This window comes from Ciconia boyciana, chromosome 5 (genome assembly GCF_034638445.1).
Source record: "Ciconia boyciana chromosome 5, ASM3463844v1, whole genome shotgun sequence".
NCBI classification, from domain to species: Eukaryota; Metazoa; Chordata; class Aves; order Ciconiiformes; family Ciconiidae; genus Ciconia; species Ciconia boyciana.
In genome coordinates, this window is record NC_132938.1 from 51,536,682 (window position 1) to 51,552,371 (window position 15,690).

Consider the following 15,690-nt stretch of genomic DNA (forward strand, 5'->3'; position numbering starts at 1 on the left):
CAGTTTGCCAAGCACTAATAACTCGTACAGCTTGACACTAAATCTGATTACAAACGTGTTTATTGTGAGAGCTGTACATGGAAAAATGTTAATTCACCATTCAATATCTTTTAAGCTGCTTCCAGGTTGGGAGGACTTAAACATTTCTTTAAGGTCCAGTAACAAATTTCTTGCCAGGATCTAAATAGTCAGTGTACATTACAAACAGAAAGACTGGTCAGCAGCCAGAAACAGGCAGTCGTCTACATTTACTAAAGAACAAACTGTACCAGTTGATAAACTGCATTTAAATTGCCAGCACAGTATTTGAAGACTGAAAGAAATAAAGCAATAAGTTTGAAAATAGGTGCTATTTTTAATAACATCAAGAAGTGTGAAGAGGAGAACTTATCTAGATTTTAACAATTTCAAAGGGAGCAACCTGAAAATACCATCTTATCACCAGCACTGATACTAATTACACAGTTAAATGTCTTTCTATGAAGAGTGTACAATCTCCTGACTTACTAAGACTCCTAAAAGGTATTTTCAGCAGATATAAGAGCACTTCCCAGATAAGTAAACATTTCCATTACAGATATATTAGAAAGATTGTATCAATGTCCTCTTAATTCTAAAGTCACTTCAGTTATAGGAAATATTTAAAAGCTGTTTAAAAACAGGCCTGTGCTGTGCCTGCAGCCAGTCACTCTCCTTTCCTTGCTCACTGATGTAGCCTCTAACACAATGAATAAATCATTAGGCATTCTGAAGAACAATGGTGGTACAAACCCAGGAGATTCAAGAAAGCAGATGTTTAACCTTCTTTGCATTAATGCTCCAAACCCATAGAGTGGTAGATAATTCAGTATTCCCATCACTTATTTTCCTATTTGATTTCCTGATGCCACCAGTTGCCAACCTCCAGGACAAAAATCAAGTAAGGGAGAACTACTGTTCTTTAGGTATGGATGTGCCACAATTTCTTACAAACCAAAGAGGCAGCAAGTTCATGATCTCAGTAGCAGTCGGCAGTCACAGTGCACTGCGGATATTACATAAATGACCACAGAAAAAAAAATATCTTCAAACTAGGCACTTGAGTTTAGAAGCTGCTTCTGCAGCCATGCTTTGCAGGTAACCAGTAACTACAGATCTAAGTAACTTGGGGATGTCAACTGCTTTCATTCTCCCTGCTCCAAAGGAGATTCAGCATAAAGAGTAGCTCAAGCAGCTAGAAATAAATGGCAACAGAAAGATCTTTGAATTCTCATCAGGAAATTGTATTGTGTTCAATTACATGTCGATTCAAATGAATTTTATTTAGAAGGCTTGCTTCCCCTACATCTGATCATCCATTACAACCACAAGCAGGAAGCACCCTTTAAGCATCCTCTTGGTAATACAATCTGATGCAAGAACGTAGCCGTTCTGCTGCCTCACCCCTGAGTCATGCCATCCCCCTCTACACTTGTGGCCACGTTGGGGTGTGAATCTTAAACACCCTTCCCTTATCACAACCTGGGTACCAGAAACCTGTGTTTTTCAGATCAGTCTACACCCTGGAGCTTAGCTACCTCCAAGGGTACATTATGAAGGCTACAAAAGCACTGAAAATTCATTCGGGACATGTGTTTCAAGGTATTTTTACTGCCTCATGGAAACCTGAGTCTGCACAACTGGTAGCTATAGCAAATTCCAAATACCTTTCCTAGTATCTTCAGACTGGAGATAGGGTGAGAAAGAGAAAAAGAGTAAGAAAGTCCCTATCCCTTCCTCATCCTGAATTAGTTGTTTGTTACAAAAAGTATGTCTTTAAGCTGCCCTAAGCAAAAGGTTTATAAGGGACAAGGAATGTAAAACTACCCTGCAGGAACGTAACATTTTCTTGACCTTGTAATTCCTATATAATACAATCTCTGGGTTAAGGCTGCATCTTCTCCTGCAGTTAAAATTCTAAGTTTTAAAACTCTTCCTAAGGAGAAGTTTATTTTAAGATTATGATTTCATATTCAAATATACCTCCCCCAGACTAATTTAAAAGCTTAATGGAAGTATTGTGTGGCACGGTGACAGCACCTTCTCCATATGCAAGCTGGTATGTGAGGAACAAGGTGTTGCAAAATCCACACTCTGGAAAATGCAACAGCTCAGGAGCAAGTCCAGGATCATCGGGGATTACTGACCCTCTGGGAGCAAAGTAGGAGATCCACCTAAGCCCAGTCAGAGCAGTGATCAAGGGCAGCACTGAACACCCCTTGCAGAGGTTACATGTTTCAGTGTCCCATGAACTTCTCCAGCTACAACACAGCTGGTCAGAACCCAGCTGCTAGCAAATAATCTCTTTTACCTTCCCTGCTAGATGGAAATAATACCTACCAGAAATGAAGTCTTTCAAAGGCAATAAATGCATAGTGGCTTTTATTTTTAAAAAAACACAAGAGGAGGCTAGTTTAAAAAAGTACTATCAGCCCTCAGTTAACTCCAGACAGCCAGAGAAACCAGACACTGTCCACAGCTGTTTTACTGTGCTGCTCTAAAATGGATGCACAATTGAGGGAGAGGTGCCTCAGATAACTCTCCCTAGTGTTTTAAATGCTTGGCTGTCTAGAGGTGTTTCAAGCAAACCCAAATGAACCAGTGACTGCAAAGGTGTTCACCTAACCTAACCCCAATCTTTGCTTAGACAGTTACATGAAAAACACCATAAAGCGAATGCAGGAGGTGGGTGTTAAGCAGAAACAGTAAGTTGGGGAAAAAACTGTTGCCATCAATGTCACATCTCCCCTCCTGACATCCATCCTAACCACCAACCCTTAGAGAGAAGCAGGAGATGATCCAGTTTTCTAAGACAAATGGGTCACAGACACCTACGTTCAAAGGCAACAGGACGCAGGGGGAAATCATAAATAAAAGACCAAATGATTTTAGAGAAATTAAGAAAGACAAGCTAATCTTACTACCCTGGGAGATAACCAGTCACACACCCTGTTTGCAATGATTAATAAGGGAACTTGGCATCACTTAAACCAAAGTGCTGACTTCAGTGACGCTTCCCTTTTTGGCAAGGAGGGATCGAAGGGACTGAAGCAGATGCTTTCAGACTCCTCAGTGGTTGAGAGGCTCCTTAAATTATGTAAATAAAAAGCAGAAGGAAAGGAAAGAAAAAGCAAATGCTAACTCAATTTCTCTGGGAGAAACAACATTTCACAGAACTATATGCCTAACTACTTGTTTCTACTTAATAAAAAGCCCATTTAGAGAACACAAAACTGTAACACAAAAACCAAAAAATACCAACCTGAGAGTGCCTGAAAAAACCCTCATCGTTTTCACTTTCTTTGCTACAAAAAAACAAAAACAAACCAATATATTACAAATACAAAACCAGACTCGTTTTGTAACAAAAACAAGCAGGACTTCTGCACACACAGGTTTTTAGATTCTTGCTACTGCTGCACACTTACTAATTCATTCAGTAAATGAAGAGACACTCTGGGCTGCAGCACTTCAAGCTGCTAAACTATGTATTTTTGCTTCTCTCAGGAGCTATTTGTGAAAAATATAATGTAATGTAATTCCAGTGCCCTTGATCCAAACCCATACAACTCTCCCAACAAACATAACTGTGGAGAGAAATTGTCATCTCAGGCGAGCAGAGTGGGGCTGTACAGCTCTCGCAGAAGAGCGAAGCACAAAGAAAAGGGCTGGATTCCCAACCCAGAAGCCAGGTGAGACAAGCCCTGCAGTCCCCTGTGCAGAGCGTGCTGGTTCAGGTGCTTCTCAGCTGACTTCTTTTCAAGTCTGCACCATCAGCATCTTCAGTGCCATTCCTAACAGGTTGGGAGAAGAGTCTTGGTGGCATATGCTGCTGGGCAGAGCCCACACAACATGTGCATTGCCTCCATACAGTTCTGCTTTGAAGTTAACATGGTGGGTAATGCTGTTCTGCAGCATAACTAAATGTCACCCTCATAGTCTGTGGTGGCAGATCTCTCAGGCTGTACTACAACCACAGGGAAAAGAAAACATACATATATTGGGGAAAAAAAAAAATCACCTTTCTTCAGATAAAATTTCCATGTCATCGGGTCCTGTTCTGTCTATAGGCCTGGATGAGCTAAAGCTTTCCATACTCTGTAATACAGTAAATGTTAAAGCAGTGAGATATGTAAGAGAAACAGATTCAGGCTGCAGGCCATTAAACAGATCAAATACAGAAATATCCAACAGGACTTCTAGAAACAAGAGAACAATCAGACTACTGCTTGCTGCACATTTATAACAAACCAAAACCCACACTTTATTGCTTTGTCTCTTTCATCAGAGGACCTCAAAATGTCCAAAAGAATCATGCTGCATGGTACCTCACCAGTTCCCATTTTACAGACTGACAGACAGGCTGAGCTTGAGAGCAATCCTGTGGTGTGTACAATTCCTGTAAGAGCAGGTACCAAAATCCACAGCATCTTCCCAGCAGGACTCCTTAAGCTCATCTTAGAAAATACTCCCCTTCTCAGCCAAACCCTTCCCTAGTTTCTTCTTAAACGGGCAGAAGAATGCCAAGGGACTGCCATATGCACAGAGGTAATGCTAAGTTGTGCTAATACAAACGCAGGGCAAGAAATTCAACTGGTTATGACAACTTGCTCTGAAATTTGTCTTGGCTACCATTAGAAACATTAATGCTGTTGTCCTCTAAGAGCTTGAGAAAGTACTGTGAAGACAAGCCATGTTGCCACTTTGGGCACATGTCCAGGAGGTTTTCTACCCTGTTTTTTGGGCAAGTCCCTCTTAAATGGGAGGAAGTCAGTCAGTAGGATGGCGCGTGGTTCCTGCCCTGGCCCCAGGAACTACGTGCACAGACTTCTTGGGGCAGTCACAGCCCTCTCTCACCTGCTACACCTCCAGGGCCATAAGGTGACACAGCTCAGTCATTCCAGTCTTGCTTAATGTGATTCTTCCAAGTCCTACTGGTACCTGGCTACCATGTCTCTGAAATGCAGTTACAAGCTTTTAATGCTTTGTGGTTGGTTTGCTTGGGAGAGTAAGTGGAACTGACAGTTTTTCCACTGCTGACTTATGCTTTTGAGTCAGATGCAATTAGACAGCTAAGAGGAAAGCTTCCACACACTGTCCTACATACTCTTTCAGGCTTTGAAAAGCAGGAAGGCTCAGAAAATGGTGGCTAAGAAGATACAACATTACAAACTTGTTTACATGACAAAGGCCTATTAGTAAATGCTAAGGTGCAGGTTATATCCTTTGATACTCCAAGTAAGTAGTCTAATTTGGGTTATTATTTGAAGTGTAAAGATGTAGCCAAAAGAAAGCTAAACCACCACACATCCTCCTGGCAGTGTCTGAAATGCAAGTATGAAATAAGTGCACTCATGAAAACTTAAAAAGCAGCCTTTGCTCTTCAAAAAGAGTAGCACCGTGCTCTCTGCAAGCTGTTTCATAACGGTACTCCCAGTTGACAATCCCACTGCAACACTTCCTCTAGCAAAGCAAGCAAGAACAACACTGATGGTCATCTTGGTCAAAGTGCTTTTTGTGCAAGGTTAGTCCATTTTATGTTCCTTTCAGCCTTTGCCCCTCAAGCGATCCAAAAATGAGGGGCAGGGCAAAGTCCAGTGGACAGAGGTAAGTTTGAGGACATTTCTTCTGGGCACATTTTAAGACTTCACAAATGTTTTTCAGGTCCACAGCAAAAGTTGACACTTCTGACAGTCTTTCCTTTCCCAAATCCTGAGTCAAATTCTCATTTACATTTAAACTGCTTTACAGTCCACAGGTACAGAGAAAAGGTGCAGAAAAGAGTGTAAGCACTTGACCTTTGCCTATCTTAAAGCCCATTGCTACAAGCAAAGATGCAAAGTGAGAGTGTGTCTATCTCACTGTGCTCTTTCATGAAGTATCACATGAGTAGGTTACTGATATTGAGCCCTAAATCTAGGCACAGTCTACAGTTTTTGGCATCTTGCCTTCTTTTTATCACAAAGAGAAGCCAAATCTGCCTCTCTCTAGAATCTCTGCACAGGGTAAGAGCATCAGATCATTGCAATTTTGTGACTTAAACAAAATGAGTCCCAACACGATGTCACATTAAGAAGGAACTCACTCACAGCAGGCTCTGAAACTTAATCAAGTAGAACTGAAGGAAATGCCCTATAGCTCAGAAGGACAGTCTTTTCACACAGCTTTCACTCTTACTAGTAACCGTATAATGCACGCCTGGTGCCAGGCATTGGGATGCATAGCACTTCAGCCACTGTAAGCAGAGCCTGCGCTGAAGCACAGTACAGTTTCTCAACTGCTGACGCTATGATCAGTGTCTGGTTTGGTTGAGTGGGAAGGAGGGTGCATCAGTTTTAGTCTACAGCTTGTAAAAGCTGGCAAGCTGTCTTCTACTGTGAAGGTCACACAAGAATATGCTAGGCAAACCTACAGTATTCCAGATTTTTAGGATGTAATATTGGTGTGATTTACCTCCTCAGTAAAAGGTAGCTAGAGGTATCACCTTTTGGACCAACACACTCCAAAGTGTTTTGCAAATTGCCAACACCACAGTAACACACACACTTTAGGGAAAAGGCATAAAACACCTTTGTCATCTCATTACCAAGAAGTCACTTGTGATCTACAGTTTCAGAACTTAGCAGGAATATAAAAATAAACTTGACCTGAACATACGAACCTACATCTGAGGTTCCAACCTCCTTGCAAGACTTTCAAAAGACTGGGAAAAAGACTGACTTCCTTTTTCTCTTTCCAAAATGCTTCACTGAATTCAGAAGAGAAAAGCAAAAAGTTGTGGAAAGAGAAAATGACTACGAATGGAGTAAGAGGATCATAGCAGAAATACAGCTTCTCAGTTGCCCCATCACAAAGGTTACAAGTGCAGGATTCAGTGTTCCCCATAGTCCAAAATAGCCACGTATGCTTGTACTGTAGGCAAAAAAGGCTACCCAAGGGAACCAGATGTACACTGAAATAAAAAAGACTTTTTCCCACCCTAGTACTAGGCGTCAAATAGTACAGCATGCTGGCTTACCACAGGACTGTCCTGGTTGTCATTAAGCTCCGAAAGCTTGGTGCTGGATTTCTGCCGTTTTGGTTTATTCCTTTCACTAAGATACCCAGAGCTGTTATCTTGTAATTTTTCTACTTCTTGAGCAGCTAGAATACAGTCTTCAAGATTGCTGAATCCAGAGGGAATGTTTTCTTTGTTGATGACTTCCCTAAAAAGAAAAGGGACGTTACAACAAGGGGTTGTTTAAAACACTCTCCCGCTACGTTTATGGTAGCAACAGAGAAATGCATCATGTTGACTGGTGCAGTTCCGGCAACATCTTCTACACCCTACGAAACCAGTATCTCTGGTTCTTCCTACTGTAGCAAACAACACACACTGTGCAATGCTAGATCCCATTGAGGAGTGCAAGCCAGGTGTATACACCTCAGGTGGAAAGTTGTGAGGATCAACGTTTGGGACTTGATTCACTTCCCACTAAAGCCAACGCAGAGAATCCATTGACTTCACATGGAAGCTGGACTAGCTCCTGGCTGTCTGTGGTATTTTTATAGAGAATACGTAGCATATTTTCCTTTGAGACACATGCTTTTAATTTAGAAAAGTGATTCACAGCTGCGGTCCAAGGATCTCCTTTGGTGCATGACATGGCATAATCATCCCTCTTACTCATATTCTCAAATGCAAGAGTAGGACTGTGATGCTTTAGCCAAATGCTTGATTCCTATTTGGGAATTACAAGAAACAGAAAAGGGAATGCATCTCTGCAACGGCAACACAACTGCTAGGACAGAGGACTGTTCTGCTGTGTTGGGAAGTGAACAGGACACCTAGCTTTAAGTCATCACGTGAAGCGCTAGCTGAACTCTCTGGGCTAGCAGGGTTTGTGCACGTTTTCCAGAAGCCTGGCATGTAGCTTATCTTGCCTTGCACAATTAGCCTGCTGGGTCCTTCAGCATGCAGTTTTCCCTTCACAACCTGTTTAGCAGTCTTCCCTCTACTTTGTGCAACAATGAAGATGCACATACATAACACATCACTACATTATGGGAACAGGAGAAACACAATGCATCTCATTCTTCACCATCCTCCCCTGCCAGAGGCTAAAGGCAGGCTGCTTACACTTGACATTGAAACTGGAACATTTGCTAACTGTTGTATGTGCGGTTGCCTTATACAGTGCTGTGCGACTCCAAAGCCTGCTTTCACGAACAGCAGGAGAATTTATCTAGACTTGCACTGGTGTGACAAGAAAGCAGTTATTCTGTAGTATCTGGACAGTGCCAGCATGACAAAGTATTCAGATTAAAAACAAAACCAGAAAGTTTCAGTGATTTTGTAGATCACAAATCTCCAGGTTTTGTTGGTGGAAGAGAGATATAAAGAGGTATTATAAATCTATGATCAAACTTCTAAGATAACACATTTGCCTTTGTGGAAGTTTTTACAACCCCCTGAGCAGACCAATTACATATACATAGCCTGTAGATCATGTAGTCTGCAAAGCCTGGGAGTTCACATATGTGTTTTTGCGATAAACGCTCTTCCTATCTGAAGTCCCATCTTGTGACATTACAAATCCGCTTGTGATCCATCACAAGGCAAGGAGATGAAGTCACTGACAATCAAAACAACAACAACAGAAAGAAGTTTTGAAAGGAATCCCCACTTTTGATAATTGACCCAAAGGAGTTCCAGCAATCTGACCTGAGGGAACCAGGGAAAACAATTTGAACCCTAGCCAGCATTCAAAACTTCTGATGTGCTTTAAATCTTGGCTCCAGCTTTATGGACCAAACCTGAACAACTGTGTCAACCATGTCTAAAGGCAGCTTTGTAACACAATGTTAAAAAAAAGCCCTGCAGTACTATATGCTTCCAAACACGTACACTAGCCAGTCTCTGACCTACTTACCTGAGAAGCCTGTCAGCAGGGCTACTAAACAAGAAAAACTACTTCAGAGCTGCTGCCAGATACTTTGGTGACTTGCAAGTGCTAATTTCCCCAGTCCATCTTCACAGCATATTTTCATTCACTATGGAAATGGCTTTTTATTTTGTAACTATGGATTTTTTTACAACAGTAGCATTGATACATTTTGGGAAACAGCATGGCTGCAATATTAACACGAAGTACTGATGGTTATGCACCTGTATAAAAGTGGCTTCATATAGGAAGGTGCAGATCCAATAGGATTTGGGGAATTCAGCACCCAGGAAAAAACAAGAGACTAGATGTTTATTTTGGAATCTAACTTGAAATCCTAGCAATCCAATACTACAGTCAAGCATACACATTCTTCACAAGAACTAGTGCTGTGTTAAAGCTAGACATACGGGGAAGCACTGATTAGATCATGGCCTTGCAAAGTCTGTAGTTACAGTTCCTCAAAGATAGTTATGCCTTGGACAAGTGTGTGTTAAGGCTGTGGTGGTAATACATCTGTACCACACAATATATGCCACAAGTAGAGTATGAAAGGAAAAATAGGTATTATTTTTACTGTTTGACAGACGTTTAACAAAATTCACCACTAAACCATGTTTAGACTTTGTGTAACAGGGTAGATAAAAATTCTTAAATTCTGATTAATCAAAAGGAAGATTTTTCTACTTTCAGACAAACTCCCAAGTCTCCTCAATAAACCCAAACATAAGCTGTGCCTCCACATACAAAATGGGAACTTGATCTCATTTTTTATGACATTCTGAATTCAGAAAAGCATCTAAACCCAATGTTTTTAGCTAAAGAAAGTTACAGGCAAGAGGGCCAACTGCTTGGGAATTTCCACTAAAGAACCAATTACTGTAATTAAACAATTCCAAATACTGTAAATAAAAACTCTACTATACTGCGTAAAAAAACCCGGTTTCTTATCATGCTTTGCCCCACTCCATGACCTCTAATAAACTCTACATTTCGCAGCTCTAACTGATGCAATGGAGCTCTGCACAGGCACTGCAGTATGCTCTGCACTTTCAACTCGGGGCAAGGGCCAGTGCATTTCATAACAGAACTAAGCATTGCCTTGATAAGAGGACATGACTAGGGCACACTTAATCAAATATACTTTCCAAAACAAAGAAATCAGGCTCGTACATGTCTCTGTTTCTCCGGGCTTCCTCCTGCTCTTTGTGGTGTCGCCTTCTCTGCCTGGCAGACACATTAGAAGAGGCTGAAGATGTTCCCGATTCAGAGTCCTCTGAACTCTGGCCGCCTGAGCCATGAACATCAAAGAGATGCTGCTCCACGGCTGAGCGGATTGTCTTCTCTAAATACCTGTCAAGCCGAAAAATAAGGTCAATTGAGCTCAAAGACTTTGTGGAGCTCCCTCTCTGCAACAAGAAATAAAGCAAGGGTATCGGAGGGTAATGTTTTATGATGATGGCAAGGCAGTATAAAATGTCCTAGGGCTGTGACATCTGCAAAGAGCTAAGCCAAAATCTTCAGATACCCTGATGTTCAGGTCCCTCAGAAGAGCTGAGCCTTCCCAATTCATCTTGCTCTTTTTTTATTTCTAGGGATGTTTGAACCTTCAGCAAAACAGCTAATTTTACTTACTGCAACTATAGACATTGGTGCCTAACTTTCACCCTCCACTTTAATAGTCCTTGCCCTGACAAAATTGTATTTGATACCCAGCCATGCTGATGCTGGTCAAGTCTCTTGTGCAATCTGAGCTCAGTAAAGCAATGGATCATCCACAGGTGATTCACTGCTGTCTCACAGGGGCATGAGAACACGCAAACAGTACCTCACTACAAACTCCTCATATGCTTACCTCAGTGACAAAGCACACATTTGGTTCTAAGTTCACACTGTTTTCACATTCTTCTTGTGCCATGAATGCACCCACAGCCACCCCTGACTTACCGTGGCATGAGATCACCATCACACGCACTGGTAGTAAGAGGGCTTCCACACAAGCTACAGCAAGGGAGCCTCTGCAGTTGCATCAGTTAAAGATGTGAGACTATTTGAACTTTCAACACAACAAAATCTCCTTCATTTTGGTATTCACATTTTCTTGTAATTCCTTCCTTAACCAGAGGAAGTTTTTATGGGCAAAATCTAAATTTTTTTTTTTTTTTTCCAAAAAGATAATTTGGAAACACATTTTTTTACATCTCCGTCCCATCCCTGTTCCTTGCAATGCTTTAAGTAGTCTGCTGAACAATGAGTTTTTCAAACATGCCTGTCCAAAGTCCATAGATAGCTTCTAGTGCTTCTTCAATAATTAAAAAAGTTATTTGCAGGATTTCCTGGTTAATTTTCAACTGAGTAGCTATGAGTATGGGAACTTGTACCTGGGCTGACTTCTCCAGAGAATTTACAAAAGTTGTTGCTAAGTTGCTATGGTTGTAAGGCTGCTAAGACTGCAGTTCCCGAAAAAGTCAAAAGATCTTAGCAACTGCAAAAAACCCACATGGTTTAACTAGGCAAGTATGTCTGTTTTTCATGTATTGACAAGAAACAGTACTGCAAACCCATCAACCATTGGGAATTTCCAGCTCCAGCAAGGGAGCCAACTCGTTAGCTCTGCTGCTCCCAGTTCTGGTAGTGGGGTCAAGCCCTGTCCTCTGCTGGGATGCAACAGGGCATAAACAAGAGCAAGAGGATGACACAGTGCAAAATGGCTTCTCTAAATATGCAAGTTCTGCCTAACTAAAACATCGCAGGCACAGTGTGAGGGGAGAACCAAGGCCTGAGAATTTTTCAGAAGGAAGTGATTTATTATCATTGCAGATGCTTTGGTTTGGGAAACACTGTCTTTTTTTGTTTGTGTAAGAGCAACCCTTAAAGAGAAACCAAAGAATAACCAGCAATACTTTAATAATCTCCAATATACAAAAAAGGTAGCTGCAAATTGTAAAAGAGACACTTACTCTCCTGTAGCAGGGATGTTACTACTGACTTGTGATACGTGGGCACTGTGTAAAAGAAAAAAAGAGGAGAAAGTTAGATCTAATTATCACAATAAAGTCTTAAAAACTCTTGTTCTTTGCAGCACTAAGATTTAAAGCTCTGAGCTGTCTCCACAACAATTGCATGCGCATGCCACAAGTTTTCCCCTTAAGGAATTTTCACTCCCATGGTGACGTGGCGCATTTTGACAATGCCAATATCCTAAAGAATTAATTTCCCTGTCATTCCCTTGCAGTAGGCCAAGGTCTAACGGGAAGTATTTCAACCTCAGCACGTTGCAGATTTTTTTGCTTTCTTCTGAGCTTGCTGCTGCTGCAGGTTGTTTTAGCCTCATCACAAAAGTCCTTGCCTTTTGAGGACGACTTGAAAATGCATACACTGTGAAAGGGGACTTAATATTTAAGAATCTTTAAATAGTAACGGAGGACAAAGGCAAAATACAGCCTTTGCACAGTTCTCCTCCTGCCACTCTGATACTCATATTCTTTGCTTCACATTTTTAAAAATAAAATGTATGCTCTCTTCTTTCCCTTTTCCCTCAGTCTGTTTTCAGGCTCAGGAAGAGCTGACGTGACTGTAGGTGTCACTGCTTGCTGTTTAAAGCCCTCCTGAACAAGCTGACGTGCCACCTCAGACAGCTGCCACTGCTTTTCTCCCTCTGCCAAGCTCAGTCCCATCCTGCGCCCTCTTCCCCCATGCTGACTCGGCTCTGCAGATAAGGTGACACTTTCTGCCTATTCATCCCTCCTGTGATCTTCATTAAGTCAAATAAGTTACAGGCCTAGGAGTTTCATTTTGACTTATCCCCGTATCAGCAGAGGAATTAGCAGTACAACTGGCTGATATATCCCAATAAAATGGCACCGTGTGGCCAGGGTACGAGCCAGGCTGCATGCGAGATGTGCCTCCCGCCAGAACAGCCATTCATTGCTTTCAGTCTTCACCAGTTTCTCCCAAACCGTTTCAATGCAGAAGAACCAACAATAGCTGACTTCCCTTCACTAACCAAAGGTTTCCTCCCTGCTTCCCTCAAATATTTCGCGCTTCACCATACAGATCTCGAGCTAGCTAAGAAGTGGCAGCACTCTCAGATAACCACCCTGTGGCCTTCCTGGGTTTGAGTATCACTTGTGGCGGAAGGCAGGCGGCAGAGGACGAGAAGGGTAAACGAGGGGCCGCTACAGCCAGTTTAACAAAACCAACAGAACAGCCTAACTCCCGTAGTGAAGTACAAACCCCACAAACACCCAGACGCAAATCAGACTCGCAATATGCTTCGGCTTCCTTCAGCTGAGCCCAGTGCGTTCACCTCGGTGTAGGTAAAGCAGGGTGCCCTAACCACACGCGCACCCCTTCCCGTCCCGGCTTCACTCGGTGCTCGTCTCCAGCCCAGGCACAAGTCCCTGGAGCGGTGGCACAGCATGAAAGTGGTCATGGATCTGCCAGTATATCCCAGATTACCTGCACAGCGCCCGAGCAGCTGTGTCATTCAGATGATTTCATGAACAGAAGACATACAAACAAGTATTACTGTACTTATTATTATGGACAAGCAATCTGCATACAGGGAAAAAAAATCTGCAAGATCTCTTCCCACACGTAACATCTTGACTATTAACTACTGGATGGCTTTGCAATTTGAACTGCACATTTCAAGCACCCTACTTGCTTTCCTGTTCATTTACATAAACTATTTGGCCTCTTCCCAGCCCAAAACTATTTTTTAAGACCTGGCCTCCCATAGGAGATGGATTAGCAAGTAAGATGCTAGTGTGGTACGCTAAACCACATTATAAGATACAACTCATGCGCTGGCTACTGCTCCTACATGTGTGGGAGTACGTTAATATTGTATCAACTTTCTGTAATATTTACATGCCATCCATACTGAGTGGGGGTGTCTTTCATATCACACCTTTCTCCTCTGGTTTCATGTCAGGAAAGCGGTAATGGAGGGGGAGATATGATTGTTTGGATTCTATTTTTTTTTTTAAAACATCCCTAGGATGTAGGTATATCTACACATCAGACAAGGCAGATCACCTCAGGAAACAGCTCTTCCTTCTATTTCCAATGGGATTAATACTGTGCAAAAAAGCAAACTGCAGTTTCACATAAACTTCATGAAAGGCCAGGAACTACGTGTGCAAAACTTCATGCCATTAACTCCGTCTGCGGCGTTCAAGGCCAGCAGTCACTACCTGCAAATCACTTGCATCATTACTGAAAACGCGCCAGCTTCTTTACACAAAAAGTAGTAAAAGGAAGAAACAAAAGATAAAGCTGCAAAAATACCTAAGTAAAATGCCAAAAATTTTCATAACACCCCAATACATTCTGTAGTTGTCTAATTCTCAGTTAACTGTGTGCTTTACCAACACCAATTCAGTTTTAAGTCCATTAACCTTGCTAATTCATTATGATGCATATCTGCGTTAACAATTACTTTATGGTATCTAGAAAAGCCCTACTCAGACGATGTAGATTCCGTTGGAGAGCCAGTAATATGGTGATTTTCAAACTACCAACAAATAATAAGGAAATAAGTATACAGCTACATGCCAGCTGAGTGAATGACTACAAAATGAAGCTCTGACATTCTGATTTTATTGTATTTCCCTCCTAAATACTGCTTCCTTGTATACTGAATATAACTTTATTCTTAGCCCTGTGATATTTTAATGCTCTTTTATTAGCCCCCTCTCAATAAGACGGAGATTTTAAATCGGAGTTTTTCTAGACACGCTAAATTTCTTTTAATTCCACAACTAGTAACTTTCCTTGCTATTTCATTTTGAAGATTAATTTAAATGCATTGCTAAATGGCTTGATTTATTCTGCACCAACCTTTTTTACGTTGAGGAAGTTCACATCCAAAACAAATGGTGGAAGGGAGAGAGTTACACAGTGGCTTTAGGATTCGAGCCTCCCCAGGGACAGAGCAGGAGGTGCTCGAGCACGTTAGCAAACTCAGGGAAAGGCACAGCCCTGTAAGGATTTCTCAGCCCAGAAGAGCAACCAGGCAGGCAGGGTGTATCCTGCGGGGTTTTCCAAACTTCTTGGGTGGCAAAAGTCGCTCTGCCATTGGATTTATGCTTCACGGAGCAGGTGAGGTGAGCCATGTCCAGAAGAGCTCTCTTGGCATGCCCGCCTGTGCAGGCAGCTGCCTCGGAAGGGCTGCGTTGCTCAGTAAATCATCCAGACAACAGGAACTCATGTTCTGCTTCGGTTAATTATTTTCTCCTCACGTCTGCTCCATTTCACTGATATGTACAGTCAATTATCTCCACAGCTAGATTATCTTTATTAAATTATGCAGCTGCTGTAGAGCACACTGAGAAATAGCAACTTTTGATAGAAATTAAAGGTATTCCTCGGGTGACAGAAAGCAGCAGGAGAGTTTCCCAGTGCTGGGGACTTTTACTTTCAGAGAGTCAGCCACAAAACCTGCATCAAGGCACACAGCTGTTTTCAGCGCTATAAACTTTTGAACTGGCTTCTTATGACCCTTGTGCTTTTCCTTTTGGGAAGTCTGACCTCTAGCACTTCCCAGTGTTGTCTAACTTGTTTACTGAAGTCTTTTGCTCACTTTCAGAGGTGCCCCATCAGCTCTGGATAATGTCTTGCTTCACACGTATGTAGTGTCTTACTGCATGGCCTCTTCTCCCATTCCGTTTCAACCTCAAGTATGGGACGGTGTTATTTTCCATCACCTTTAAGCACATTAAATCTCCCCTGCCCCCCCCCA

General features: G+C 42.0%; 1 protein-coding gene across 5 annotated transcripts in view; it reads right to left on the bottom strand.

Moving 5' to 3' along the window:
• Window positions 1-15,690, bottom strand: part of FAM13A (family with sequence similarity 13 member A) — a 134,389-nt gene that overhangs the window by 30,655 nt on the left and 88,044 nt on the right. For 3 of the 5 annotated variants that reach the window (XM_072861491.1, XM_072861488.1, XM_072861487.1), the window contains 5 exons: window positions 11,903-11,947; window positions 10,116-10,295; window positions 7,037-7,223; window positions 4,040-4,116; window positions 3,281-3,323 (listed from right to left, as the gene is read on the bottom strand). In XM_072861491.1, coding sequence (XP_072717592.1) covers window positions 3,281-3,323; window positions 4,040-4,116; window positions 7,037-7,223; window positions 10,116-10,295; window positions 11,903-11,947 — 532 coding nt within the window. The remainder of the gene's footprint in view (window positions 1-3,280; window positions 3,324-4,039; window positions 4,117-7,036; window positions 7,224-10,115; window positions 10,296-11,902; window positions 11,948-15,690) is intronic. The other 2 variants (XM_072861490.1, XM_072861489.1) reach the window with 2 other exon arrangements.